This window comes from Amphiprion ocellaris, chromosome 21 (assembly GCF_022539595.1).
Source record: "Amphiprion ocellaris isolate individual 3 ecotype Okinawa chromosome 21, ASM2253959v1, whole genome shotgun sequence".
In the NCBI taxonomy this organism is placed as follows: Eukaryota; Metazoa; Chordata; class Actinopteri; family Pomacentridae; genus Amphiprion; species Amphiprion ocellaris.
This window is the reverse complement of record NC_072786.1, coordinates 798,986-825,206: the sequence shown is the minus strand read 5'-3', so window position 1 is coordinate 825,206 and position 26,221 is coordinate 798,986. Positions and strand designations below refer to the sequence as shown.

At 45.0% G+C, this 26,221-nt stretch overlaps 1 protein-coding gene across 3 annotated transcripts; it reads left to right on the top strand.

The window, feature by feature from the left end:
* The first annotated feature begins 163 nt into the window (after window positions 1-163).
* si:dkeyp-27e10.3 (UPF0606 protein KIAA1549) lies at window positions 164-25,900 on the top strand. 3 transcript variants are annotated; one of them, XM_055006757.1, is made up of 21 exons: window positions 164-302; window positions 2,189-2,397; window positions 7,429-8,661; window positions 9,437-9,519; window positions 9,635-9,913; window positions 10,053-10,239; window positions 10,671-10,730; window positions 10,844-10,995; window positions 12,024-12,201; window positions 13,125-13,309; window positions 13,393-13,598; window positions 14,283-14,410; window positions 14,506-14,520; window positions 15,092-15,300; window positions 16,031-16,263; window positions 17,014-17,149; window positions 17,235-17,528; window positions 17,622-17,674; window positions 17,746-17,873; window positions 18,042-18,196; window positions 18,707-25,900. In XM_055006757.1, exons 2-21 carry the CDS (start codon window positions 2,250-2,252, stop codon window positions 18,929-18,931), a joined length of 4,287 nt encoding a protein of 1,428 aa, XP_054862732.1. In that variant the 5' UTR covers window positions 164-302; window positions 2,189-2,249; the 3' UTR covers window positions 18,932-25,900. The 3 variants fall into 3 exon arrangements, with proteins under 3 accessions (XP_054862732.1, XP_023129603.3, XP_035805656.2); XM_023273835.3 differs by having other exon boundaries at window positions 9,635-9,934; XM_035949763.2 differs by lacking the exon at window positions 14,506-14,520 and having other exon boundaries at window positions 9,635-9,934.
* The last annotated feature ends 321 nt before the right edge of the window (window positions 25,901-26,221 follow it).

The following is a 26,221-nucleotide window of genomic DNA, read 5'->3' as shown; positions in this document are numbered from 1 at the left end:
CGGTTCTTAACGTCTCTGTGAGGCTCAAACAAACGAGACATGGTTCGGTTCGTTAGAATTGTAGATTTTTGGATCATTTGACGCTGAGCGGGGAGGACTGGTACCGGGGAGGACTGGTACCGCCCTAAACCACCGGACCGGGACCGTAACCGACAGACTGAGCTGTGGAGGCTCGGTGAGGAAGACTCCGGGCTGAAGAGGAAGATCTGCAGCTCTCCTCCTCCTCCTCCTCACCGCGCAGGGAGCGCGCCGCGCGGCTTGGAGAGGCGTGACGCGCCCGAACCGCATCTCCGGGATGGCAGGTAGGTTCTGCTCCGGTACCGGGACCGGGTTGGGAAGGGGACAGCGCGGCTCGGTTCGGCTCGCCTCGGTTCCTCTCGGCGGTTTCAGGGCGGTTCGCTGCTGCGGCTGTTCGAGGCTCCAGCTGCGGCCGGCGGCTCCGGGAGGCTCCGGGAGGCTCCGGGAGGCTCCGGGAGGCTCCGGGAGGCTCCGGGAGGCGGGGAGGAGTCGCTGCTGCACCGGATCCTCCAGGACCTTATAGCACGCTGGACCGGGGCCGGACCGGTAACCGGGGCAGGGAGGCTGTGCAGCTCTACCGGGACGGAGGCTGATTAACGGACTGCAGCGGAGGACGTTCACGGTAATGGGGTCAGTGTGAGAGGAGGCCGAACCGGGCCGAGCCGAGCCGAACCGAACCGAGAGGTGTGAGCGGCCCGGGACCTGCTGGATGAGCGGCGGGACCGGATCAGAACCGAGCCGGGGCCTCACACCAAACCCGGGCCCCGGCAGAGAACCGGAGGATGATGGTTCCGGTTTGGTTACGTTAACGGCAGCAGCAAGTAAAAAGATGATTTAATCCGAACCGGACCTGAGACCAGAACCGGTAAACAGCTGCAGGAGTTCACATCCGGCTCAGCTTTTATCATTTATTTAAGCAGAAATGTCAAAAATTGAAATAATCAGAGAAAACTTTGATCAGAAAAATGATCAAAACTCATTTTCTGTTGTTTTTTTTTGTTTGTTTTTTTTAGACAAAACCAATGATTGGAAAATAATAAATGAATGGATCAGTAAATGAGCAGCAGTTCCAGATGGATGTTAGTGGGTCAGTTCAGTTTGAAAGCAACTGAAAGTCTTTTTATTGTGTTTTATTAGGGTTTTTATTTATTTGTATTGATTATTGGATTAAAATCCGAACATGAAGGTTTATTTTAAATGAAAATCACCATAAAAGCGACCAGAGAACTGAGCTGAGATGATGCAGAGTTACAGAAATGATGGGAAAATGTGAATATTTGCTTTTATTTTCTGTTTTTTTGATGAAATAGTTGACTTTATTTAGGTGGTTTGTTCCTCTGAATGTTCCATGGTCGAGGTTAAAACACGACGAAGGAACTCTGCACGCTGACTTTATTCAGAGTTTATTAAGACTCCTGCTCTGTTTAACTTGTATAAATGTGTTTATAAATGACATCTAAATGTGTTTATCTGACATGAAATGTCATGAAAAAAAGTTCATCTGTGTTTGTGGGTCTTTTTGAAAAGGTTCAAAGCTGCAAAGTTGACTTTCAGTTTGAAACAGACCCGTCCATCCACCCGACCTCCTCCCTACACACCTCATTTCACATCTTTTTGTGGTAATTTTGTGTGTCTTTGTGGTTGTTTTGTGTCTTTATGTGATTGTTTTGTGTCTCTTTGTGGTTGTTTTGTGTCTCTTTGTGGTTGTTTTATGCCTCTGTGGTTGTTTTGTGTCTTTATGTGGTTGTTTCATGTCTTTATATGGTTGTTTTGTGTCTTTATGTGGTCTTTTTGTTACTTTATGTGGTTGTTTTGTGTCTCGTTTTAGTCATTTTGTTACTTATTTGTCTTTTTTAAAATTTTGACCCATCCATCCACCCCGGCCTCCTCCCTACAGACTCTGTGGTTCTAATGTGAATTCTAAAGCTTTGAAGTGAGATAAACTTGTGATATTAATCTTTTTACATTAGTGAACGTTCTCCAGACGTTCCATGATTGTGAAAAATATTCTCAATGTTCTATGAGTTCTTTAAAAGCTTTTTAAAGTCTGGAAGTTGCTGTTCAGAAACTGTTGCCTGCTGCTGTAATGAACAGTGTGGCCACTAGAGGGCGCTATAGAGTCACGTGTTTCATTAGAGAAGTGATTATTGTTTATTGATCATGTGACCAGGTCCTCCTGACGGGCCCTCGGCTCTCTGTACCGGGATCGGACCAGTGGCCCTCTGAGGACCATGGACCCTGAGATCCTGCCGGGCCCCGGCTCCAGCACCAGGACCAGGACGGACCCCAGAACCTCGGCGTGCAGACGGACCCTCGGCGTGATGCTGCTGGTGGTCGGGACGCTGGTTTCCGTGGTGACCTCGAGCTCACCTGCTGCAGGTAAACTGAAGAGTTTCACTGCATCGACCTGCTAGTCGCTCTGTTGGCTCATTTGGACATTTAGATGTTTAACGGTTATTTGTGTCTCTTCGTTGTCATTGTGTGGCTTTATTTTATCTTTCTGTGGTTGTGTTGTGTCTCTTTATGGTTGATTTTTGTCTCTTTGTGGTCATTTGTGTCTTTATGCAGTCATTTTGTGTAACTTTGTTGGCATTTTGTCTCTGTTTCTAACAATTTTATAGTCATTTTGCATCTCATTGTGGTTCTTTTGTGTGTCTGTTGTCATTTTGTGCCATTTTGTAGTGGTGTTGCATCTCGTTATGGTTGGTTTATGTCTGTTTGTGGTCATTTGTGTCTTTATGCAGTCGTTTTGTGTCTCCTTGTGGTTGTTTTGTGTCTCTTTGTGGTCATATTGTGCCAATTTGTAGTCATTCTGCATCTCTTTGTGGTTTATTTGTGTCACTTTTTGGTCATTTTGTGTCCATATTCTGTCTTTTTGTGGTTGTTTTGTGTTGCTTTGTGGCAATTTTGTGTCTTTTTGTGGTTGTTTTTTGTCATTTTGTGGTCATATTCTGTCTCTTTGTGGTCATTTTGTGTCTCTTTCCAATCATTTTATAGTTATTTTGCAACTCTTTTTGGTTGTTTTGTGTCATTTTTCAGTTTTTGTGTCCATATTCTGTTTTTTTGTGGTTGTTTTGTGTTGCTTTGTGGCTGTTCGTGTGTCTTAGTTGTAATTTTTTTGTCGTTGTGGCATTTTTTGTGTCTTTGTGGTTGTTTGCTTATCTTTGTGTTAATTGTAGTGTGCATTTCTTTGTGGTTGTTTTACAATTCTACAAATCTACAGTTTCATTTAGCGGACGCTTTTGTCCAAAATGACGCACATCTGAGAGTAGATTTGTGTTTTTTGTGCAAATTTTGCATTTCTTTGAGGTTGTTTTGTATGGCTTTGTGGCATTTTGTGTATTTCTGTAGTCATTTTGTCTTTTTCTAGTCATTTTGCATCTCTTTGCGGTGGATTAGTGTCCGTTTGTGGTCATTTTGTACCTCCTTGTGGTTGTTTTATGTCATTTTGTGGTGATATTGCATCTCTTTGTGGTCATTTTGTGTTTTTTGTGGTCAGTTTGCATCTCTCTGTTGTAGTTTTGTGTCATTTTGTGGTGTATTTTTTCTCTCGTGGTGGTTCTTTTGTCTGTTCACAGTCGATCGCTGACACATATCCAGTCTAGACACTAAAGGTTGAAACAGCTCATCATATTCTGCTGATGTTTCAGGGTGTTGTTCTGTCTCTGACCTCTGACCTACCTGTGCACAGCAGGAAGTGACACGTGCATTTCCTTATAAGGACATTCAGTCAGACCGCCATCAGTGGTTTCAGTGAAGCTGCAGGAATCTTATTTTATCTCCATGTCCTCGTCCTCCCACGTTACTGAGTCAGTCTGTAGACACACACACACACACACACACACACACACACACACACGCTCTGAGGGAGTCACACGACCTGTTGATGTCACACCGTGGAGGTTTAAAGTGACACATCGATCATCCAATCAGATCCAGACCCTGAGAGACGTGCTTTGATTGAAGCATCTCAGTTTGAGGCAGTTTGAATAAAGACAACTTTATTCATAAATCTGCTCCACATGATAAAAACTACAATGATGGAGTCTGTTAAACTACAAAAAATGTGGTTATTTAAAAGAAAATGACTATTAGCATTTGAAAAAGGTCAATAATTGCAAACAATTACAGAAAATATATTTTAAAGTTACAGAAAAATAATAAATTACACGCTGACTCTAAAATAAAACTAAATGCACATAAAAAATCTGTATTTTGCAACATTTAGCTGTAAAACTACACTGTTTTACTGGATTTAAATCAGTCAAAAGTATTTATAGATCATTATTTGAAAGAGAAATTATTAGAGATTTTCTCTTCATAAAAGCTGTAGGAGCTGCTGCTGAAGCTGGAAATGCAGCTGCAGGGTCACATGTGACACTATTCATGATTATTTTAGATCTTTTACGGTCATTTGTGGCTTTTTGTGGTTATTTTGTGTGTCTTGGTGACACCAGAGTAGCAGGTTTGCAGGTGAACATCCAACCAGGTGAACATGGGAGCTCCTGTGGTGCAGGACGCCCCCCTGTGGTGGAACAAGGCTTCCTGGGTTGAATCCTACAGAGGATCTTTGCTGCATCCTGCTCTGTGTGTTGGAGCTGCAGCTGTGAGACGCTAGAATCAGTATTTAAGGGATATTTTAAGGGGAAAGAGTCAGATATTTCTAATTTTTTAGACTGTAAAATGGGCTAGGAACATGAATCTGAGACCAAAACTAGCAAGAAATACCATTTTATAGACAAAATGAAAAATAAAAGTCAATAATTATTTAGCAGTACGTCTATCTATCTATCTATCTATCTATCTATCTATCTATCTATCTATCTATCTATCTATCTATCTATCTATCTATCTATCTATCTATCTATCTATCTATCTTTCCATCCATCCATCCATCCATCCATCCACTCGTGTGTTGGAGGGCATCGCCCTCTGAATACCAATGACTCGTCTCCATTCGGCACGTGATGCTGCCGCAAAGCACGGCGTCACCACGGCAACGAGGCCGAGAACCAGATGAAAGAGCCTCAGTCAAGGCTGAGTGTGTGTTGGTGTGTGTGACACAAAGACAAATAGGTTTAAACTCACTGCAGATGAGGTGAAAAAAAAGAGGAAAAGATGCAGCGTTCCAAACCGAAAGAGGACGGAGCTTAGTAATGAAACCAACGAAGGTGTGAAGACGTGTGCAGGAAACCTGCATTTGCACATCAATGTCATTAACAACAGGATTTCTTCTTCTTTAACTGTCATTAATCTGGTAATTATCAGTCAGATATTCAGTGCCTCCAGGATTTTGTGGGTGTTTTTCTAGATTGTTGTGGCCTAAAATGCCTGAATTCGCGGCAGCTATTCTTAAAAAAAAAAAAAAAAAAAAAAAAAGCGATGTTTTGAGCATATTTGTTGCGATGAAACTGAATATGTTTCAACATTTTAACTGAAAATACTTCTTAAACTAATTCTTTAACACTCCAACCCATTTCCACCAGCTGGTACACCACGGTGAGAAACTAGCAGCAGCCAGATACTGGTTTAACAGGAAGTGGCTGGTAGATTTAAGGCACTAAATGATCATTTACTATTGAAGGAATCATATCTGGACATATCTGTCAGTGTCTTAAAAAGTTAATTTCACTTCCTGGCACACACGTGTTCACACACACACACACGCTGACGGCTCGTCATGTTAGTTAATGAGTCTAACTTCCCTTCATTGTTTCAGCAACAGATCTGGATGCAACAGCTTCTATCACGGTGGTTTATACTGGTACTGGTCTGGTACTGGTCTGGTAGAGGTCTGACAGAGGTCTAGGAGCGGTCTGGTACTGGTCTGGTACTGGACTGGTACTGGTCTGGTAGAGGTCTGACAGAGGTCTAGGAGCGGTCTGGTAGCGGTCTGGTACTGGTCTGGTACTGGACTGGTACTGGACTGGTACTGGTCTGGTAGAGGTCTGGTAGAGGTCTGGTACTGGACTGGTACTTGACTTGTACTGGTCTGGTAGAGGTCTGGTACTAGTCTGGTAGAGGTCTGGTAGAGGTCTGGTACTGGTCTGGTAGAGGTCTGGTACTGGTCTGGTAGAGGTCTAGTACTGGTCTGGTAGAGGTCTGGATCAACAGCTTCCATCATGATGATCTGTCTGGTAGAGGTCTGGTACTGGACTGGTACTTGACTTGTACTGGTCTGGTAGAGGTCTGGTACTAGTCTGGTAGAGGTCTGGTAGAGGTCTGGTACTGGTCTGGTAGAGGTCTGGTACTGGTCTGGTAGAGGTCTAGTACTGGTCTGGTAGAGGTCTGGATCAACAGCTTCCATCATGATGATCTGTCTGGTAGAGGTCTGGTACTGGTCTAGTACTGGTCTAGTACTGGTCTGGTAGAGGTGTAGTACTGGTCTGGATCGACAGCTTCCATCACGATGATCTGTCTGGTCTGTTTCCGCTCCTTTCAGACATTCTCCTGACATGTTTCATGGTAGAAAAGTGTTTGTCAGTCGATGGTTTCCGTTTGTTTTCCACCACAATATTGCACAGGTGTAAAATAGTCTAGTTACGCTTTGGTGAAGAACATCAGGGAATTGTTTTTACGGTCTTCAGCAGAAATTTCTGTTGGTAAATGAGAGACATTAGAATGAGACATGTCTGCATCTTCAGACTACAAACAGGAAGTGAATCCGGTGACGTACGTGCATTATGTTTGGACTGCTATGATTGGTGGAACTCACGGGAGGAGGGCCAATATTGCGGAAAAGTTGCAGTGATTGGACAAAATTGCAAAGTCCTGCAGAATTCACAGAGATTGATTGAATTTGCATTGATTGTCACAATCGCAACATCGCGAATTCTATGAGGGACTGGTTAGAGATCAGTCCAACAATCTAAACCAGATGATTCCACACAGCTGGTTAGCACAGCTTAGCATAAACACTGGAAACAGAGTCAAAGGTCCTCAGATCTGAACAGGCTCCTCAGGTGTATTTAGGACTTTCACATGTTGTCAGGATACTCAGTTACATTGAGAATCCTCAGGTCTGTTTGGGGTTCCTACATTTGGTCGAGGTTCACAGGCATGCTCAGGGTCCCCAAGATGTACTTTGGGTCGCCAGGTATATTTAAGATCCTGAGGTGTATTCGGGACCTTCTGGTGTATTTGAGGTCCTTGGATGCCTTCTGAGTTCATCTGGTTTGTTCAGGATCCTCAGGTGTTTTCATGGTCGTCAAATTTAATCAGGATCTTCAAATTTGGTCAAGAACCTCTGGTATGATTGGGGTTCTCAGGTATAATTAGGGTCATCAGGTGCCATCAAGATCTTGGGGTATAATCAGGATCTTCAGGTGTTTTGGGGATCTTCAGGTGTTTTCAGGTTCTTCAGGGTGTTCTGGGAAGACATAACCTGAATTCTGTCCTTCTGTCCTGCAGGTGTGTTTGACTTCAACAAGACAGCTGAGCTTTCGTCAGAGCCATCATCATCACCATCATCCTCCCCTCCCAGACCTCCCTCCCCTATCCAGCCCTCAGACTCTGGTTACCACGGTAATGGCGGCGGTGCCAGCTCAGCGGAGGACTTGGATTCCGGCGCTCAGGGGATCCACCTCCTGCTGAGGCCCCCGGACCTCCTGTCGCCGAGCCTGCCGCCTCCCCTTCCCCCCCACAGCCAGCCCACCCTCACCCCTCCTCCCCCGTGGGAGCAGGGCCCCTCCCTGGAGGAGGCCTGGGGCTCCGGCGACTACCTGGAGACGTTGTCCTTCATGGTGCCCGACGGCGAGGAGCTGGCCCTGGCCACGCCGCTGCCCAGCCACCCTTACGACAAGGACGCCGAGGGGGATTGGGTCTCCTACGACACCGCCTTTCCCACCAGGCCCACCCTCCCCCTCTCCTCCCGCCTGCCCCTCTCGCCCTCCTCCTCCACCCCCGGCATCCCCCTGCACACTCGGCCCGCCCACCCGGATGTCTTCCCCACCTGGGAGGAGGAGTACGACCTGGAGGACATGATGCCGCTGGAGCCGACGGAGCTGCTGCTGCCGGACATGAACAGTCTGGAGTATTACACCAACCTGCTGGCCCGGGAGAGGGAGAGGGAGAGGGAGAAGGACCTGAATCGGTTGAACCGGACCGACACCAAACCCCCCATCAGTCCAACAACCACCCTAACCCACCATCCTCCTCCGACCCCATCCCTGAGCCCTGGTCCTCCTCCGATACTGGAACCCAAACGTCCCCCATCAGGTCCCACGCCTCCCCTCACCCTCTCACCCACCCTCCCAGGTGAGGCTCCATCAACCACCCCCAGAGCTCCATCCACCCCTCCTCCACCGCCTGCTCCGAGACCCAAAGACCGAGCCCCAGCGCCGGGTCGATACCCTCCGTCCAACACCACCGGCCGGGTGCCTCCCCCTCCACCGCTGGGACCGCCCACCCGCCTTGACCGACCGGAGAGGCCTTCGGTTGTCATGGAGAAGCCAGCGAAGGCTCCGCCCTCCAGGATCACCACCACCACCAAGGCGACCACCGCCATCACCACCACCACCCAGATCACCGCCATCAGCCTGACCAGAGCCCCCCCAGTGACCACGCCCAGAGTGGCCCAGACCCCGCCCACCAGGCAGTACCTGTGCAACGTCACCAAGCCGGAGATGTACCTGGTCCGAGTAGGTAAGGGTCACATGACAGCACCTGCAGGTGGGTCAGGTTGTTGCTCCACCGCCTCGTTCTGCTAAGTACTTAAAGAATTTCATGTTTGTAGTCCTGAGAAGCCATGTTAATGGTTCAGTGTCTCCAGAAATAAAACTCCCACAGATTGATGAAATGTAGTGACGACAGAGACGGAGTAGTTTGGAGCAGATCTAAATGATTGAATGGATCAAAGCGAGGACACGGTTTTAATTATTGGCTCTTGAAAATGGAAAAAGTGCAAAATTTTTAATCCAGGCTGGTCTCGTGTCTCCATAAAGTTCCTGTCAGTGTTTATCTATGGATGGATCCATATTTCTTCTAAAATCCAGTCTTTGGTCCACATTTCACAAACTGATGAGGCTCTAACATCAGAAGAATCTGATGTGTGGAAATTTTGACCAGACAGGGTTCCAGTTTTTAGCATTTCTGTCTTTAAACTTGTCCAAAATGACTCAAAATTTGACCAAAGTAAGATTGAGTACTAGTTTGTTTTCCTATTTGGACTTAAAATCTGTCTAAAATTACCCAAAATTTGGTCCAAACCACTCTAAATAATCTAAAAATTACAATAATGAGTAATTGTATGCACTTAAAAATGTCAAAAAGTGCAAACTTTTCAAGTGTTGGTGTTATTGTGTCTCCATAAAGTTCCTATAAGTGTTTATCTATGGATGGATCCATATTTCTACTAAAATACAGTCTTCTGCTGATGTTTCACCAGCGTTTCTGATGTATTTGTGTTTGTGTTCTACAGTGAGCTCCAAAGGGTCGTCGGCTGGTTTCAGTCAGGTCAGAGATCTTCTGAAGAGAGAATTCAACCATTCGGTGGAGCTTCAGGTACGAACATCTCACCTCCACTGCTGCTCCATCAGGTCACAAACCTTAACTTCCTGTTATTATAATAAATGAACCGATGATGATTGACAGCTGTCCGTCTCCTGTTTCTCTTTAGTTCCTCAGAACTCCGTCCAGTTTTGCTTTTCGCGTTGTGTCGGGACCGTTGATCTTCACCGCTATGTCCGTCATCAACGCCCTCCGCCGGCCACCGCGCAGCTCTGGTCCGGTTCCCACCGTGTCGCCGCTCTACACTGTACCTGACCTCAGGTACCAGATCCACTCGGTGCTGCAGTTTGTCCCCGCCCACATCGACGTCCGGGTCTGCAACTTCAGCGAACGGGTGGAGAGGGGCCTGACGCTGGCGTACGCCGAGACACGGAGGAGAGCGCACGAGGTGGGAAATGTCACCATACAGGTGAGTCTGACTGTACAGGTGAGTCTTACTGTACAAGTGAGTCTGTACAGGTGAGTCTGTACAGGGGAGTCTTACCTGTCTGACTTCACTTTCACTTCTGTCTTCTTGCGTCTCACAGCTGTTGAACATCACTATGGGCTTGGCCCGGCCAGCGGCGGAGCAGAAGGTTCCTGTTGACATCACGTTTGCAGTGCGTGATGGGCGGGACTACCTGCCGGGGTCGGAGGTCAGCGAACACCTGAGGAAGCTCACCCTGGTGGAGTTCAGCTTCTACGTTGGATTTCCTGCCCTGCAGATTGCAGAACGTACGACACAGACACATATTTAGAATGCATTTACAACCTTTAACAAACATTTAACAAACATATGAAAACACATTTACAATAATTCCATGTTAAACCTCATTTAACAAAAATTTAGGACAAACTGGAAACTCAAAGACAACAAGATGAGCTATATATAATGAATGATATATTAACATATTCACAGAGGGTTTAGTGGTGAAACCAGTGAGAGCAAAAGAGGGAAAAACAGACAAAAGGCAGAAATAAAAACACAAGTGACACAAGAGGAAATCTGGTTTAAAAAAGCAGTAAACAAACTATGAACAAAAGCAAAGATCTTGACAAAAAACATATTTAACAAACTTTTAACAAAGACTGAAACATGTCAAATGTTTTGTCTTAATTGATTATTTTTATTAACCGTGTTGTTAACGTGTGATTTGTGTTAACAGCGTTTCATTACCCTGAGCTGAACACGAGTCACCACCTGAGATCCACCTGGGTCCGAACAGGTAACAACCAACCACCTGGACTCTACACCTGTGTGTCAGATTTAAGGGGTTCTGTGGTAGAAAACTGACGTTCCACCAGAGAACCCAGTGAATTCCAGTCTGTGTGGTTTCAGTGCTGCTGGGAGTCCAGGAGCAGCTGGTGGCTGAGAGAAGCTTCAAAGCTCGACTGGAGAGACGTCTGGCTCTGCTGCTTGAGGAAGGACTGCAGGAGACCAGCAGGAGGCGCTGGAGGAGGGCCACGTCAGTGGGCAACAACAGTCTGCAGGTATGTACACAACCATACAGGTGTACACATGACCATACAGGTGTACACACGACCATACAGGTGTACATACGACCATACAGGTGTACACATGACCATACAGGTATATACACGACCATACAGGTACGTACACACACATACAAGTGTATACACAACACAGATGTTCAGAAAACAGAGATATATACAAACATCATAGAGGTGTAAATAATCTGCAGGCATCTACACAACACAGGTGTATACAATACAGGTGTAAACACAAGACAGGTCTATACACACAGGTATATACACAACACAGGTATACACGCACATCATACAGGTGTACACACATCATACAGCTGAAGGTATACACACATACAGGTATAAAAACGCATCATAAAGGTATACACACACATCATACAGGTACATACATCATACAGGTCTACACACACATCATACAGGTGAAGGTATACACACATCATACAGGTACACACAAATCATACAGGTACACACACATCATACAGGTATACACACACATCATACAGGTATACACACACATCATACAGGTGAAGGTATAAACACATCACACAGGTATAGAAACGCATCATACAGGTACACATACATCATACAGGTACATACATACATCATACAGATCTACACACACATCATACAGGTGAAGGTATACACACATCATACAGGTACACACAAATCATACAGGTACACACACATCATACAGGTATACACACACATCATACAGGTATACACACACATCATACAGGTGAAGGTATAAACACATCACACAGGTATATAAACGCATCATACAGGTGCACACACATACAGGTACACACACATCATACAGATGAAGGTATAAACACATCATACAGGTATATAAACACATCATACAGGTATACACACACATACAGGTACATACATCATACAGTGCAGGTTAACTTTGTGTATCTGAGCTCTTCATGCATCTCCTGTGTGTTCAAAACCAAACCAAACCAAACATTAAAGACCAGAATTTGTGACTGAGCCTCACCTGTTGTTCTCAGGTGGTCCGGGTGTCCCGGTTGTCCGGAGCAGAGCGTCCCCTGGAGGTGTTTTACTTCATGGAGGGTCCAGATGGAGAGAGGATCCCGGCCGAGGTGACCGCCGCCACCCTGAACCGCCTGGACCTGCAGAGAGCCGCCATCGTCCTTGGACACCGAGTCCAGAGACCGCTGGCCCAACGTGAGTCAGAACCGATCGGTCCAGGACCAGGATGTCTGTGGTTTAGACACTGAATGGATGAAGGAAAAGGGAAGAATCAGACCAAACGGACAACGTAGAAAACATGCTAACATGCTAACATTTCCACCTGTTGACCTTCATCAGAACTGCAGTGGAGATGGTCTATGAAATGTACATACAGGAGTTAGAAGGTGATTGGCTGAGAGGCTGCATGGAAACTGACTCCAGTTCAGTTTATTTATATAACGCCAGCTGTAGACAGATGTTTCACCATGCTGCACGTATCTCCCAACAACTTTCTCCTCTTCATACTGTGGAAACACTGCCTGCAGCTCATCCTAAACCTCTGAGTTTTTACCAGGTACCTGTTGGTCACATGGCGAGGAGTGCAGAATTTTTCTCTTTTACAGAATCCGTTTGAAGCAAACAGATATATTTTTTTTAAATTCAAAAAGACACAGAATAAAGTGACTTTGATGAAATATCCCAACTTTTTTCCTTGGATTTGATTCCTTTCCAAACCGAAAATGTTCAAAGACCATCATAAAGTTGAAAATCTTTTTAGTGTTTGGCTGATAAATGGCGGCATTTTGGTGATTTATTTTAAAAAAAACATGCCTATAAAACCCAGTGGTTTGTTTTAGAGTTCAAGGATTAGACATCCATTAATAACTTCCATGAAAACAACATAAAAACAAAACACTGTCATGATTACCGCCCTTTCTCTACATCCAGCTTCCTGAATTCAAACTGCTTCATTTAGTGAAAAAATGGCTCCAACAGTCACTTAAACTGTTGAACATCCACCATCAATTTAATCCAATAAAACCCATCTGGCCAATCAAACAAACACACCTAAAGCTGATGAATATAATTTCAAGTTGGATAGTGTCAACACGTCTCACCTGTCCTCACCTGTCCAGCTGTGGAGACTCTTTCCGTCCCCCCGGCGGAGACCCAGAGCAGCAGCATCTGGCTGATCGTCGGCGTGGTCGTCCCCGTCCTGCTGGCCGTCTTCATCATCATCATCCTCTACTGGAAGCTGTGCGGCTCCGAGAAGCTCGAGTTCCAGCCGGACGCCATCAACACCATCCAGCAGCGGCAGAAGGTCAGAGGTCATCAGGAGACGGGTTCACCTCACCTATCAGGTATGAAACCAACCTGCCGGCTCAAATGTCTGTCTTCTTTCAGCTTCAGGCTCCCAGCGTCAAAGGCTTCGACTTCGCCAAGCTTCACCTGGGGCAGCACAGCAAAGACGACATCATGGTGATCCAGGAGCCTGGCCCCCTACCTGCACCCGTCAAAGAGGCCACGCCCTCTGACGCCGGAGATCTCAACACCCCAAAGTCCAAAGGGTCGTCCACCAAGGTGGCCCGGTCGAGCCGCCGCAGGGGAAGGTCAGGATGATTTTACATGACTTTACCTTCCTGTTAAATGTTCAGAAAATGTCCTGACTTTCTAAAGTGTTGGAATTTTCCCAAAACAAATGTAAAACTGTCCCAAATTTCTCAAAATGTCCAAACAAACACACCTTGGTCATCAAAAGCTACTTTCTAAAAATGTCTGAAGGTTGTTGTTCACTTGCAGAAATGTCTAAAATTGTAACTAGTCTTGACAAAACCAACGTAGCTCAGACTACAGTTCATGTTAAAGCAGAGAGCATTGTGGGAGTTTAGCAGCAATGGGCACCATGACAAAGACTTCTCTGGAGGTTAATGACCTCCAACCAGAGTTAATGTGTTTAAGAAAACCTGAGACCTACTGATGAATAAAACAGAATTTGTGGCTTAAATCACGTCCTCAGCAGACAGGTAAACGAACGTTTGGGATTAGGTTCATGGCAAACTGATAAAAAAAAACATTTCTTTCTTTGTCTGATTTGGTGAAATGTTCTGGACTCCTCAGCTGATGCATGTCAACATAGAGACACCAACTTAACTGAAAACACAAAAATGCTCCTGAATTCTGTATTTACGAGATTAAACTGAACATCATGTGAACAAATCAGGCAGCAGAAGGTTTAAACAGGGTTCAGGATGGTTAGAATAATAAACTAACTCACCTGTCATGTCTCTCATCAGGCTCAGCCCGTCAGACCGCGACTCGTTAGGAAGCGACCAATCCAGCGGCAGGGAGTCGGCGGAAGAGAGCACCAGACCTGTGGCCACGCCCAGTGACGCGAAACAGCACAGAAAGACGTCCAAAAATGGTCAGACACTGTTTGTGATAGCAACATGAAATGTTATTATATTAACAATATTAAACCCCATTTATCTTTTCTGTTTAACGCCTTCGAACCTGAAGGGAGGAACAAGATGGGTACGTTTACACCGACGGCAGCAGAAGCTAGATATTCAGCTAGCTGTTACTGCTGACCAAGAGGACAAACTGACTGATGGAAAACAGTCCAAAGAATTAGTCTGATCCTGATAATATGAGCTGGAGGGAGACGTTCAATCAAGGCTGACAATGGGATGAAGAGATGGAAAATAGAAGAGAGGACATAGCTTTGCTCTACACATTCTGTAGGAACACTGTTGGATGATGGAAACGACATAAAAAGACAAAAACAAGACACAAAATGACAAAAAGAGACACAAAATGCACAAATCATGTTCTGAATAATGACGGAAGAAGTGTTTTAGTGGAACATTTGCATGCAGGAAGGTAAAAACTGTCAAACTGCCAAAGAAAACTACAACACAAATCTACTGCATGATCCAAAACCTGGTAGAAACTTTAGGTTTACTGTGGTGAAGGGGATTTTGAAAATACAAGCTGAAGCTAGTGAACGAGCGGAGAAAGCAGCTTAAAATGAGTGGCTAAAGGCAGGCTAACACCTACAGTTTGACTGCCAACCCTTTTTGACCTCTGACCTCTCCTCCTCCAGCCGGTCCAGCTGGTAGCGGTCCAGACGAACTCCTGTCCTCGTCCTCCATCTTTGACCATGTCGACCGTCTGTCCCGTGGTTCCTCCGATGGCACCCGTCATCAGGCCAACAAGGTGCAGCTCATTGCCATGCAGCCGCGACCCAGTCCACCGCCGCTACACCCCTCTCTGCAGCCGAGCCCCTCGCTGACCGAGAAGGTCAACACCGAGGTGGGACGATGACACCAACCAAACACTCCCCTTGAAAACCTTTGAATCTCCATAATCATACCATTTATCAGAAGCTGTAAAAACAGAAAGAATCGTTGGATTTTCATTTTCAACTCATCAGTCCTTGAACTAATCGTGTGACAGGTACTTCTGATGGAAAAATGATCCAACAAATCCATGTCTCATTCAATTCAAAATAAAGCTTTTGCATTAAACAGATGGTGTTAAAGCTCCAACCAACAGTCTGTTCAGGGACTTTTGGGCTGAACTGCATGTAGTGTTTGAACAGACAAAAAAATTAAAGATGTAAGTACTAAAATATCTGTGGTTTGTAGAGACCATTTTTTCCACAATTGGTAACACCTTTCTACAGTGTTGGATGTGTTTATTTCAGGTTTTGTGGAGATAAAACAACCTAAAAGAGACATGAAATGACACAAAAAAAGAGAAAATCCACAAGAGAAATGAGGCACAAAAATGAGACAAAACAATCACAGAGATAAAAGTGTCCTAAAGAGACATTAAGCAACTAACACCAGACAGAAAACAAGAAAAACGAGGCACAAACTGACCACAAACAGCCAAAATTATCCTAAAGAAATTCAGCTCATGTCTTAGATTTCTGTCGTTCAACGTCCAGAAACTTCTTGGGGTTCAGAGGGTTAACCAGCAGTTTCTAAAAACGCTTCACGAATAAATCTGACTTGTATTCTTGCCGGTTCTCCTGCAGGTGGCGCTGCGGCACAAGTCAGAGATCGAGCATCACAGGAACAAACTGCGACAGCGAGCCAAGCGGCGGGGCCAGTGCGAGTTCCCCTCCATGGACGACATCATGGATGCGTTTGGAGATGGACCGGTCCAAAGCGAGGTGGCACAGCGACTCTATAGCTCTGCCCATGACCACATGGACTGCATCCTGCAAGCCGACGCCCCCTCGCCCACCCCCACCGACTCCAGGAAAAGGTGAGACTTTACCCGAGTGGTAGACTTGTATAGTCAGACCATTCTCTAGTGTTGACCCATTGCATTGTAGAATGGTCTGACTGCACCTCGTCAGTTAGCTACAGGGGGACATCTCTCTGGCTTGTTTTTATTTCTTTAACCCAGTCATCCAATCATCTCCAATCATCCTGGGCAGTGCTAAGGTATGGTGTCTTAGCAAGATAGTGACAAGGGAATTGTTTTGGTGGAACATCTGCATGCACGATGATGAGAACTGTCTTTAAGATGAATCATTCACAGAAGAGTCTAGCAGGGTTCCCTTACTGCGCAATCAAAACTTTACATTTTCACTATGCAGGTTGTTGCTTGGAGATTGTTGTGGTTGAGATTTTAAAAAATCGGACTACAGGTAGATCACGTTGGCAAGCGGAGAGCGTTGTAGGGTTTAGCTAGCAACAGGCACCATGACAAAGACTTCTGTGAAGGTTAATGGGTTCCTGCTAGTACTCATTAATTGAGAATGAGCACAACTCTACCAGTACAGCATCCTGAAGCCCAAATGCTAATGTAGCTAATTGTGTGGTGAATGATGATTGCTGTGGTTAAAGAATGGCTTCATCAGCATGGTGTATAAACATTTACTGGAGCCTTTTCAGCTGATTATTGATTGATATTGATTGACCCTCCAACATCACATCCAGCATTTTTACTACAAAGACTTGAAGCATTTTATTTGTTGGAGTCTTACTGTCTTTGTGCTTCTTTGTCCAGAGGGAGGTGCTCTCCTCGGGGTCGGCGGGCTCAACCAGGACCTGGAAGTCTTCCTGATACAGACCGAGACCGGCTGCTGACGGACCAGAGCGCCACCTACAGAAAGTACCCAGGATTCAACAACGTGGCCTACATGGTGATACGACCGGACTTTAACCATCAAACGGTAACGTCGTTGTGGTAAACCCCAGCACGCTAAGATTCTGTCTGATCTCTTGCAGTCGGACCCCGACCTGCCCCCCGACCATGGCAGCCCCTCCCCCACTGATGAGGTGTTTGACCCCGCCCCAGCCCCTCCCCCCTACATGCCCCCCCAGCCCTCCATTGAAGAGGCTCGGCAGCAGATGCGCTCTCTCCTGGACGACGCCTTCGCCCTGGTATCGCCGTCCTCACAGGGCAGCACCGGGGTGAGCGGGGTAAGCCCTGCCCTGCCCAGCCCTTCCCCTCAGGCCAGGCCCCCGGGCCGGCAGTGGGGCTCTTACCCAGCAGCCCCCTCTCACAGCCCCTTTTCTGCAGTGAGTGTGTCGGTCTGCAGCTGAAGCTACAGAATAATTCTGTCATCATCCATGCTCAGTGTTCATGTCCTGGTCTTTCTGTTTTTCATGCAGAGATATGCGGAGCTGGGGATGTCGCCCTCATTGGTCCAGGGTCTGCTGCAGAGGTCAGTGTCAGCACATTTAAAACCAGGTCCAGGACCTGAACCAGCACTGATTCTCTGCATGTTTCATCCAGGCAGGGCCTGAGCTCTGGAGTGTATGTTTCTACTGGAGACCAGCTGCAGGATTCAGTTTACTCCAGCAGAGGGCAGTACGAGGACCCTCCCTCCTCCTCCAGACCACGACCTGTAGGGGGGAGCACAGGTACAGTCATACTGTGACATATTCACACACACTGTTGATGTTTAAAAGTCATGAAACTTTACAACCCATCCATCCCCAACACATTTTAAACCCACAGACCCTCTACCACATGGTGGCAAACATTTGTTGTGTTTATTGCATTTACTGACTGAATTCATTGACCTCCAGGTGCACAGCTCCACCACCTGACCCAGGTGGGCCTGTCCAGTCAGATTGGTGCGTATCCTGGGGTGGGTCGCAGCATGTCTGGGCCCACCGGCTCCAGCTGGAACCAGCAGCACTCAGACCAGGACCTGTCCAGACCGGGAGCCAGCAGAGAAAGCGTGAGTCATAAAGTCAAACAAAATATGCTGAACAAAAATATAAATGTAGTATTTTATTAGATTCTTTACATTATTTTCAAAATTGGGGAATAAATATTTGTTGTTCTAACAAATGCCATTTCTACTACTGAGATACGACTACAGGACAGTAGGAACATGATGCTTCTTCGGCTGAAGTACCCATTGAAGTTAAGGGAAATTTTGGGAGATAGAATCACATTGTCAGACATCCAGAGTGTCTGTGGCGAGTCTTCTGGTCATGGCTGGACTAAAACATTTTCAACTGGTAGAAGGGCAGTGCATCATCAGGAGACATGAGGACACACATTGTTATGTTGACTCAAAACTGGTCAAAAATGACATAAAAATGGTCCAAAATAACCTCTCCAAAATGACTAGAAACTTGTTAAAACTGGTCGTCTTTGGATGCTGATGAATAAATAGATGCTCTTGATTTTCTGGTTGTGGCTTCCTTACCTTCCTCACTCTCTGTCTCTCTTCTCCCCACAGGTGCTGTCCTTTCCTGAGTTCTCCTCTTCCTCAGTTTTCCAGATGCCCAGCTCCTCGTTGCGGGATCCGTCAGCTCCACCTCTCCTCCTGACCTCACCGACTCCCGAGTATCCGCCGGATGATGCCTCGCCGTCCGCCCACACCTCCGCCTCCCTTATAAAGGCTATCAGGGAGGAGCTGCGACGTCTGGCCCAGAAACAGGCTGCAGTGACCAGCTACCCTTAGACTGGTTTGAACCTCTTTGGATCAGGACTCAGCTGGTTTCAAACCTTTTAAACCACTCAGAGCCTGCAAAGACTGGATTAAAACCCTAGAACTAACTAATGTACACTCTAGACTGTCTCTGTGCCGCTAAGCCCAAAATAACTCTGAACCACGATTCATGTCTGAAAACAAGGACAGTGTCTCCTGAAGACCTCCGGTACTTTACAGGGTCCCGTCTTTCTGTTTGTCGATCCATCACCCCCCCAACTCAGTGTTTCATTGGACATAAGTTTGACTCACATTTCCACTGAAGTGCTTCCTGGAGTGTATCATTCAATGATCATTCTTCCTGAACTTCTCGACTGAGTCATCCCTTTTGATCATCTGGAGCAGCGATTCATTCCTGAGCTCCTGCAGTGGATGTTCCCTCCTGGAGTTCTAGGGTGGATCATCTGTCCTGGAGTTCTGGAGTGAATGGATCTTCTTAAACCTCTGGAGTGGATCGTCCCTTTTGGACTTTTAGAGAAAATCAAATGTTCCTGGCCTTCTGGAGTGGATGGTGTCTCTGGGAGTTCAGGAGTGGGTCATCTTTTCCAGAGTTCTAGAGTAATGAACCTTCTGAACTTCCTGGGTTGGTTCTTTTTTTGAATTTCTGAAGCACACCATCCCTCCTGGCTTTCCAGACCTTCTGGAGTAGATGGTTGCCCTAGACCTTCCCTCAGGAGGTACTCTTCTCCCCTGAAGTTCTGGTGTAGATGGTCTCTCCTGACCTTCTAGAATGGATTACCCTTCTGAGAGTTCTAAATCTTGTAGACCACCTGGTCTTCTAGAGCTTAGTCATCCCTCTTGGACTTTTGAAGAAAGATAAATCTAGCTGGCTGTCTGGAGTGGATGGCCTCTGCTACAGTTCTACAGTGGATCATCTGTCCTACAGTTCCGGAGTGAATGGATTTCCTTAAACATCTGGAGTGAATCGTCCCTTTTTGGACTTCTAGAGAAAATAGAATGTTACTGGCCTTCTGGTGTGGTTGATCCCTCCTGGACTTCTGGAGTGAATGGACCTTCTTAAGTTTTGGAGTGGATCATCTGTCCTGGAGATCTGGAGTGAATGGACCTTTTTAACATGTGGAGTCCATCATTGAATTGAATGTTCCTGGCCTTCTGGAGTGGATGGCCTCTGCTGGAGTCTTGGAGTGGACTGTCTGTCCTGGAGTTCTGGAGTGAATGGACCCTCTTAAATGTCTGGAGTGTATCGTCCCTTTTGGACTTCTAGAGACAATTGAAGATTCCTGGCCTACTGGAAGGAACAGAACCTCCAAGAGTTCTGGAGTGGATCATCTATCCCGGAGTTCTGAAGTTGATGTTACATCCTGGCTGTCCGGAGTCATGTCATCCCCCTTGGACTTTTGGAAAAAAATCAAACTTTCCTGACTTTCTGGAGTGGATAGTCCCTCCAGGAGTTCTAGGATGGATCATCTGTCCTTGATTCCTGAAGTGATTGGACCTTCTTAGACTTCTGAAGTGGATTATCTGTCTGGGAGTTTTGAAGCAATGGACCTTCTTAACGTCTGGAGTGGATCGTCAAATTGAATGTTCTTGGCCTTCTCCTGTCGATGGTCTCTCTAGGAGTTCTAGAGTGGATCATCTGTCCTAGACTTTCGGAGTTAATGGACCTTCTCTAACTTCTGGAGTGGCTCACCAAATTGAAGATTCCTGGCCTTCTGGAGAAGATGGTCTCTCTGTGAGTTTTGGAGTAGATCATCTATCCTGGTGTTCTGATGCTGATGGTCCATCATGGCCATCTGGAGTTTTGTCATTCATCTTGGACTTTTGGAGAAAGTTGAACCTTTCGGGCCTTCTCAAGTGGATGGTCCCTCCAGGAGTTGCAGAGTGGATCATCTATCCTAGACTCCTGGAATGAATGGAAATTCTCTAAAGTCCGGAGTGCATCATCCCTCCTGGCCTTCAGGTGGATCGGCCTTCCAGACGTCCTGAAGTAGATGGTTGCTCTCAGCCTTTCAAGTGGATGGTGGTTCTGGACCATCTGGATTTGATCGCCTCTCCTAAAGTTCTGAAGTGGATTGTCCCTCTGGACCTTCTGTGGTGCTAACCGTCAGCCTCATACCATCTGCTCATTGACCACTTATTGCCTTCCACACTCCCATCAGCCACGGTGATCAGGTCTCTGTTCATCAACCATATTGATGAGGTCTTTGCACTGTCGAGAGCTGGAAGTGCCGTACAGTTCCTACAGCACGGGAACACAAAACAGGCAAAATAATATATTTAAATATCTACAAGAATTAATAAAATATACGTAAAGAGATAGAAACCCAATGAGCACAATATTAATGTAAGAGTTATTATTGGAGTATTGAGATGTTACTTATTTTTTATTGCTTATATATCAAAGTATACTTTAAATCATTTATTTTGATCCAAAAAAAAGACCAAACTACTGTTCTATGGTGGTAATCCTCTTGTGTTTGAGCTCACTGTAGATTTTGAGCCGGAGTTTGTTTCTCCGTGAAGACGTTGCTTAGCGTAGCTGCTCGCTCGCGTGTTCATGTATCGGTGGCAAATTTTTTTTAAAAAAAAGAAAAAATTCCAGCTAATGCATCGCTTTGGTATCAAGCTTTTCGTCGCTGATTTGTTGCATCCGTCAGTCTGTGGGCAGAACGCTGTAGATGAGTAACACCAACCAAAGAGTGAGGAGCAAAGCTGGAAACTAGTCCTTCACCACAACCAGGAACTAAAGATAAACGCCTCCACACATAGCGCCCCCCATAGGCTGGAGTGTTTAATGCACAAGAGAAAAGTGAATAACATCAGTTAACTTAAGTTTGCACTGATGGTGGCAGCAGATAAAAGATCAAGTTGTGACCTGAATCAAAGGGTTTATTATTTACAGGACATGTTGTATATTCTATCTGTGGGTGAAGGTAAAGAAAGACAAAAAAAAAGGCTGTTGAAAGTTTGTCTGGAGTCCAGTTTAGGAAACTTGGATTGTTTCGGTCAGAATTTAGGAGTAATTTCTGCGGCTGAATCCAACTGTCCAAATTTTACACTTCTAGACTCAACATTTGCATCAAAATTAGACATGTTCTTAAGGATGAGCTTCCTAATTCCACAGTTTACCAATGAGGAAAAATACTGCATGTAGCTTCTTAAGAGGACTTTTGAGAGTATGACTGTCTTCAATAACCAAACTGTATTTTACAAGCAGCTGAAATGACGGGTTGTTCACATGAACATTACCCTACAAAATACAACTACAACTCACTAAATTTGTTTTGGTCATTTTTGAGTTTAGCTGTAGCACCTGGTTGTTCCACTGAGTGGAGCCTCTTCCTGTTTAATCCTGTAGAGACCAAAGGAGGCATCACACACAGAACATTGTGGGAGTTTAGCTAGCAACGGACACCATGACAAAGACTTCTATGGTGCTTAATCACCTCCAGTTGGGAGAATTTAAAGTGTCCACCACCCTTTCTGACAGCTGTGTGATGTGGAGATGTTAACAAAGGTTCAGGCTTCGATTGGTGCTGATACTAATCTATTAAAAATGCCACATTTAGAACCAATCCCAAAATAATTAGCTAAAGCAAGTATGACTGCTTTCCTCAACCAGAAGAGATTGATTCCAGAATTTTCGATTTTATGTAGTCTTCATTGGTGGTCCAATCACCGTTCCTTAACTGGATGAATACTAACTTACGCATGTCTAATTCTGAAGCTACAAACAAACAAACACTCCTGTACTTCCTGGGAATCATCCCGTTGTAGCCAGTGTTGAGTATGCGTGGACATTTGGACTCAGCTTTTAGTTTCCCATTCTGGTTGTGCAGCTGGATGATGGTTCCTCTCTGCCGGTTCCTCTGTGGCATCATCAACAGGTCGGTTGCTCATGAACATCTGGTTCCACGTGATGTGAGGGGTTTGTTCGTCTCTGCTCTTCTTCAGCATGTTCTACTAAGTTTGAGGCTTTAGCTATTCGTGATGTTCCAGTTAATGTTTAGCATGCTGCTAAAAGATGTTAAAGTTATTCAAATAAACAGTGAAGAGTTGTTCCACATCGAGTAAAGAGTGAGCGAAGAGTGATTAACGTCATAGTGCCATGAATCCACCGTCCATCCAAGCACAGTAGAAAAAATACATCCTGAGAAACATCATGTTTTTTTTGTTTTGCATTTCTGAAAGATATTTTTGAATCTAAATGAAGATGATTGCAGTAAACATTGTATAAATGAAAGTGGATATGGTGTTGAATAGAAAACAATATATATAGAAAATATTTAGTCTGACTCCAAGATCTGCCAACACATCGTTCACGGACCAGAAACCAACCGCAGAACTCTTTACGGACTGGAGACTCTCTGATTGGACCAGGCACCTGTCAGTCAAGCTGTAGGACTCGGCCACGCCTACAGGGTCACATGGTGCTACTTCAACGACTGTGTCGGAAACTCCTCAAACATTTTAAAAAACCTGCAGAAGTCTGTCTTCTCGTGTCAAACTGTGGACTCGGCTGCTGCTTTGCAGGCGTCACAAGCTTCTCCTGAATGTTTTCTTCAGTGTTTTCTAGAGTTTCTGTGTTTTCTAGATCCTCAGCAAGAATCCAGCAGACGACCAGGCGAGCTGTGGACGTTCAGCCATGACAAAACTACCGATCCACTCTGGAGTCAGATGGTTTCACACAGAACCAGTTTTACCTGCTGACCTCTGGTAGTTTGTAACGATCAGCTGAGATCTTTGAGTCTTCTGTGACCAAAATTTGTTTAAAACTTCCACCACAAATTCTCGACCACATTTGACTGAACATAGAAGTCCTGTGACAATGTTCGCCCAAACTGACATCTTGGTCAATGTTTTTTTTCATCGTTTTTTGTTTTCTCAGCACGGTAGGGTCTTGACTTATGGTACGTGTCCACCTATTACATTTTTCTCACAGGTAAACGCGTCGAATCTGAATATCTCCTGCTTGGTGGGCGGTCACTAGCGGGCCACTAGATGGTCACATGACAGCGCTATCAGCTCGAGTCCGGTAGAAGCGTCGGACCAACATGGCGGCTCAGTCACAAACTTTTTCTTTTATTACAAAAACAGTTCAGAGAAAAGAATTTCTGAAAGCATTTGAGGTGAGAAATAACCTGTTCAGTAGCTGAATCTGTCCTCAATTTAGTTCATCAATTGCTAGTTTAGACGTTTGACAAAAGTTTTGCGATGCTTCGGATTTCCACATGCTGCATCGAATTTGCATAAAGCAGAACTTGAGTCTACTTTATGCAAATGAGCTCCGGAGAGATGCACCACAACGGAACCAGTATGCAACATGTTGTTTTCACATAGACAATGAATGGGATGCAGGAAGCTGACGGATCAGGTGGACAAGTACCATTAAGTTGGAATTCTGTTCCTACGGCGCAACCTAACACAATTTTCGCCGTAAGTCGGAACTCAGATATGTACATAAGTACATATGTCACTCACCTACACTAACACGGTGGTCTTCTGAAGCTCTGCCATCAGAAGACTTACACTGGGGAGCCATAATGAAGGGCAAAAAGTTTCCAAAAAAAACAAATGAAAGAACGCGAATGTAGCACAATCCAAGGTGGTGTACAACCGCCAAATATAAACAGCCGTCTTCCTCGTATAGCGCCACGTGACGATGTATTCATCCGCTCCACTCATCAACTAATCCCATATAAAATTTGTTTTAATGTCGCCGTTCCTTGGAATGATGGAACGAGGCTTTCTGAATAAATTTATGGGAGATGGCGACGTAACCACGAAATGCCGTAGGTTGAGGACGTCGTAAACCCAGTACCTGCTCTACCTTTCTTTTGCCTTTTTTCCAGAGTTTTGGAGGTCGGTTGGCGATTAAAAGTGAAATTTTTAAGCATTTTTAGCAAATTCACAAAGACCGATTCACAGAAAGAACAAATCTGTTAAAAATCTTAAAGGATCATTAGATGGTAAATGCCTAGCAGTATGCAGTAAGAAACATTTTACTGTCTGGATGGTTAATAAGTGGCAGCATGTTAACAACATAGTCATAGATAATGTCAGTAAAGTCAAGTAAAACTCCGACTTGGTTTATTTAGAGTTAAAGCATCGTAAAAAACCCAAATGTGAGGGTTCATTTCTAAATCCTATGAGGTCTCCAGGTGGTTCTGGTCCTGTGTGAACAGAGTTTTAGATCCATTTAACAACAACATGTACAAAAACCCTGAAATAAGATGCTGACTTGTGCACAAGAGAGGAACGTTTCTGCACAAAACACAAATGTTGCACACAACGTACGAATGTTTTCACGAACAACATCTGAACGCAGAAGATGCAAACTTATGTTAACAAGATACGAACATTTGTGCACAAGATCCAGATGTTTGTGATCAATCAAACAAAAGGGATAAAATAACCTGGCTGCACAAGATTCTAACTTTTAAAATAAGATACTTAAATGTGTGTAGAAATATGCTAACCGTGTTACCGACGTACTAAATTATAAATAACTCATCAACACGAGACTTTCACTGATTCTCTTCCGTTTATTCTTGCTATGAAACATCAGTTTTGTCATGAATGAACCTTCAAACAGCTGCTGCTCTGAGTCGAACTACATTCCTGTTGTTCCCCTTCAGACTCCGTTACAGAACACGGCATCGCCGAGGCCACGCCCATACCAGATGAGGCCACGCCCACTGCAGGTTAGGTCACATCTGTCCAGGTTCCAGATGTGACTTGGCGAAGCTGCGCTGTGGAAACTGAGTCAGAAGGGAACGTTCTTTTAACATCAAACCCGTGAGCTGGGAACACTGCCAGCAGCCTCACCTGTCCAACAGCAGCCAGGTGAGCAATCAGCTGACCTGAGTGGGTCACATGACAGGAACCTGTTCCACCCAAACTCTGTGTGAGCTGCATCCTGCGGTGTTTCAAGTCTGAAAGATTGTGTTAACAAACATTAAAGAGACGTGTTCAGATTCACACGGACCACTTTTGTCTTTATTGATCGTTAACGAATCTTTACTTTGAATTATGGAAATAATTACATATAAAATTATAAACAATCAAAAATATAATGATATCTGTGTAGCACCTGTATACAGCCACTCTATTGCAGCTATATGAAAAAGAAAAAAATCTGTGATGAGATTCAAAAGTAATTTAACATACATAAACAGATTTAGAAAATGCTAGTTCAAAAATACTGAAAAAAATGAAAAAGATAAATTAAAATGAAGACAAATACACACATCAAAATGCTGTTTTTTTTAAAATTATAAAGAGACAAATCAATAAAGATAA

Bases quoted from the DNA above. Each gene is read 5' to 3' on its own strand.
- si:dkeyp-27e10.3 (XM_023273835.3), top strand. From the start codon at position 2,250: ATGGACCCTGAGATCCTGCCGGGCCCCGGCTCCAGCACCAGGACCAGG. The intron at 12,202-13,124 runs GTGAGTCAGAAC...TCACCTGTCCAG, and splicing joins CCAGAGACCGCTGGCCCAAC to CTGTGGAGACTCTTTCCGTC. The intron at 18,197-18,706 runs GTGAGTCATAAA...TTCTCCCCACAG, and splicing joins CGGGAGCCAGCAGAGAAAGC to GTGCTGTCCTTTCCTGAGTT.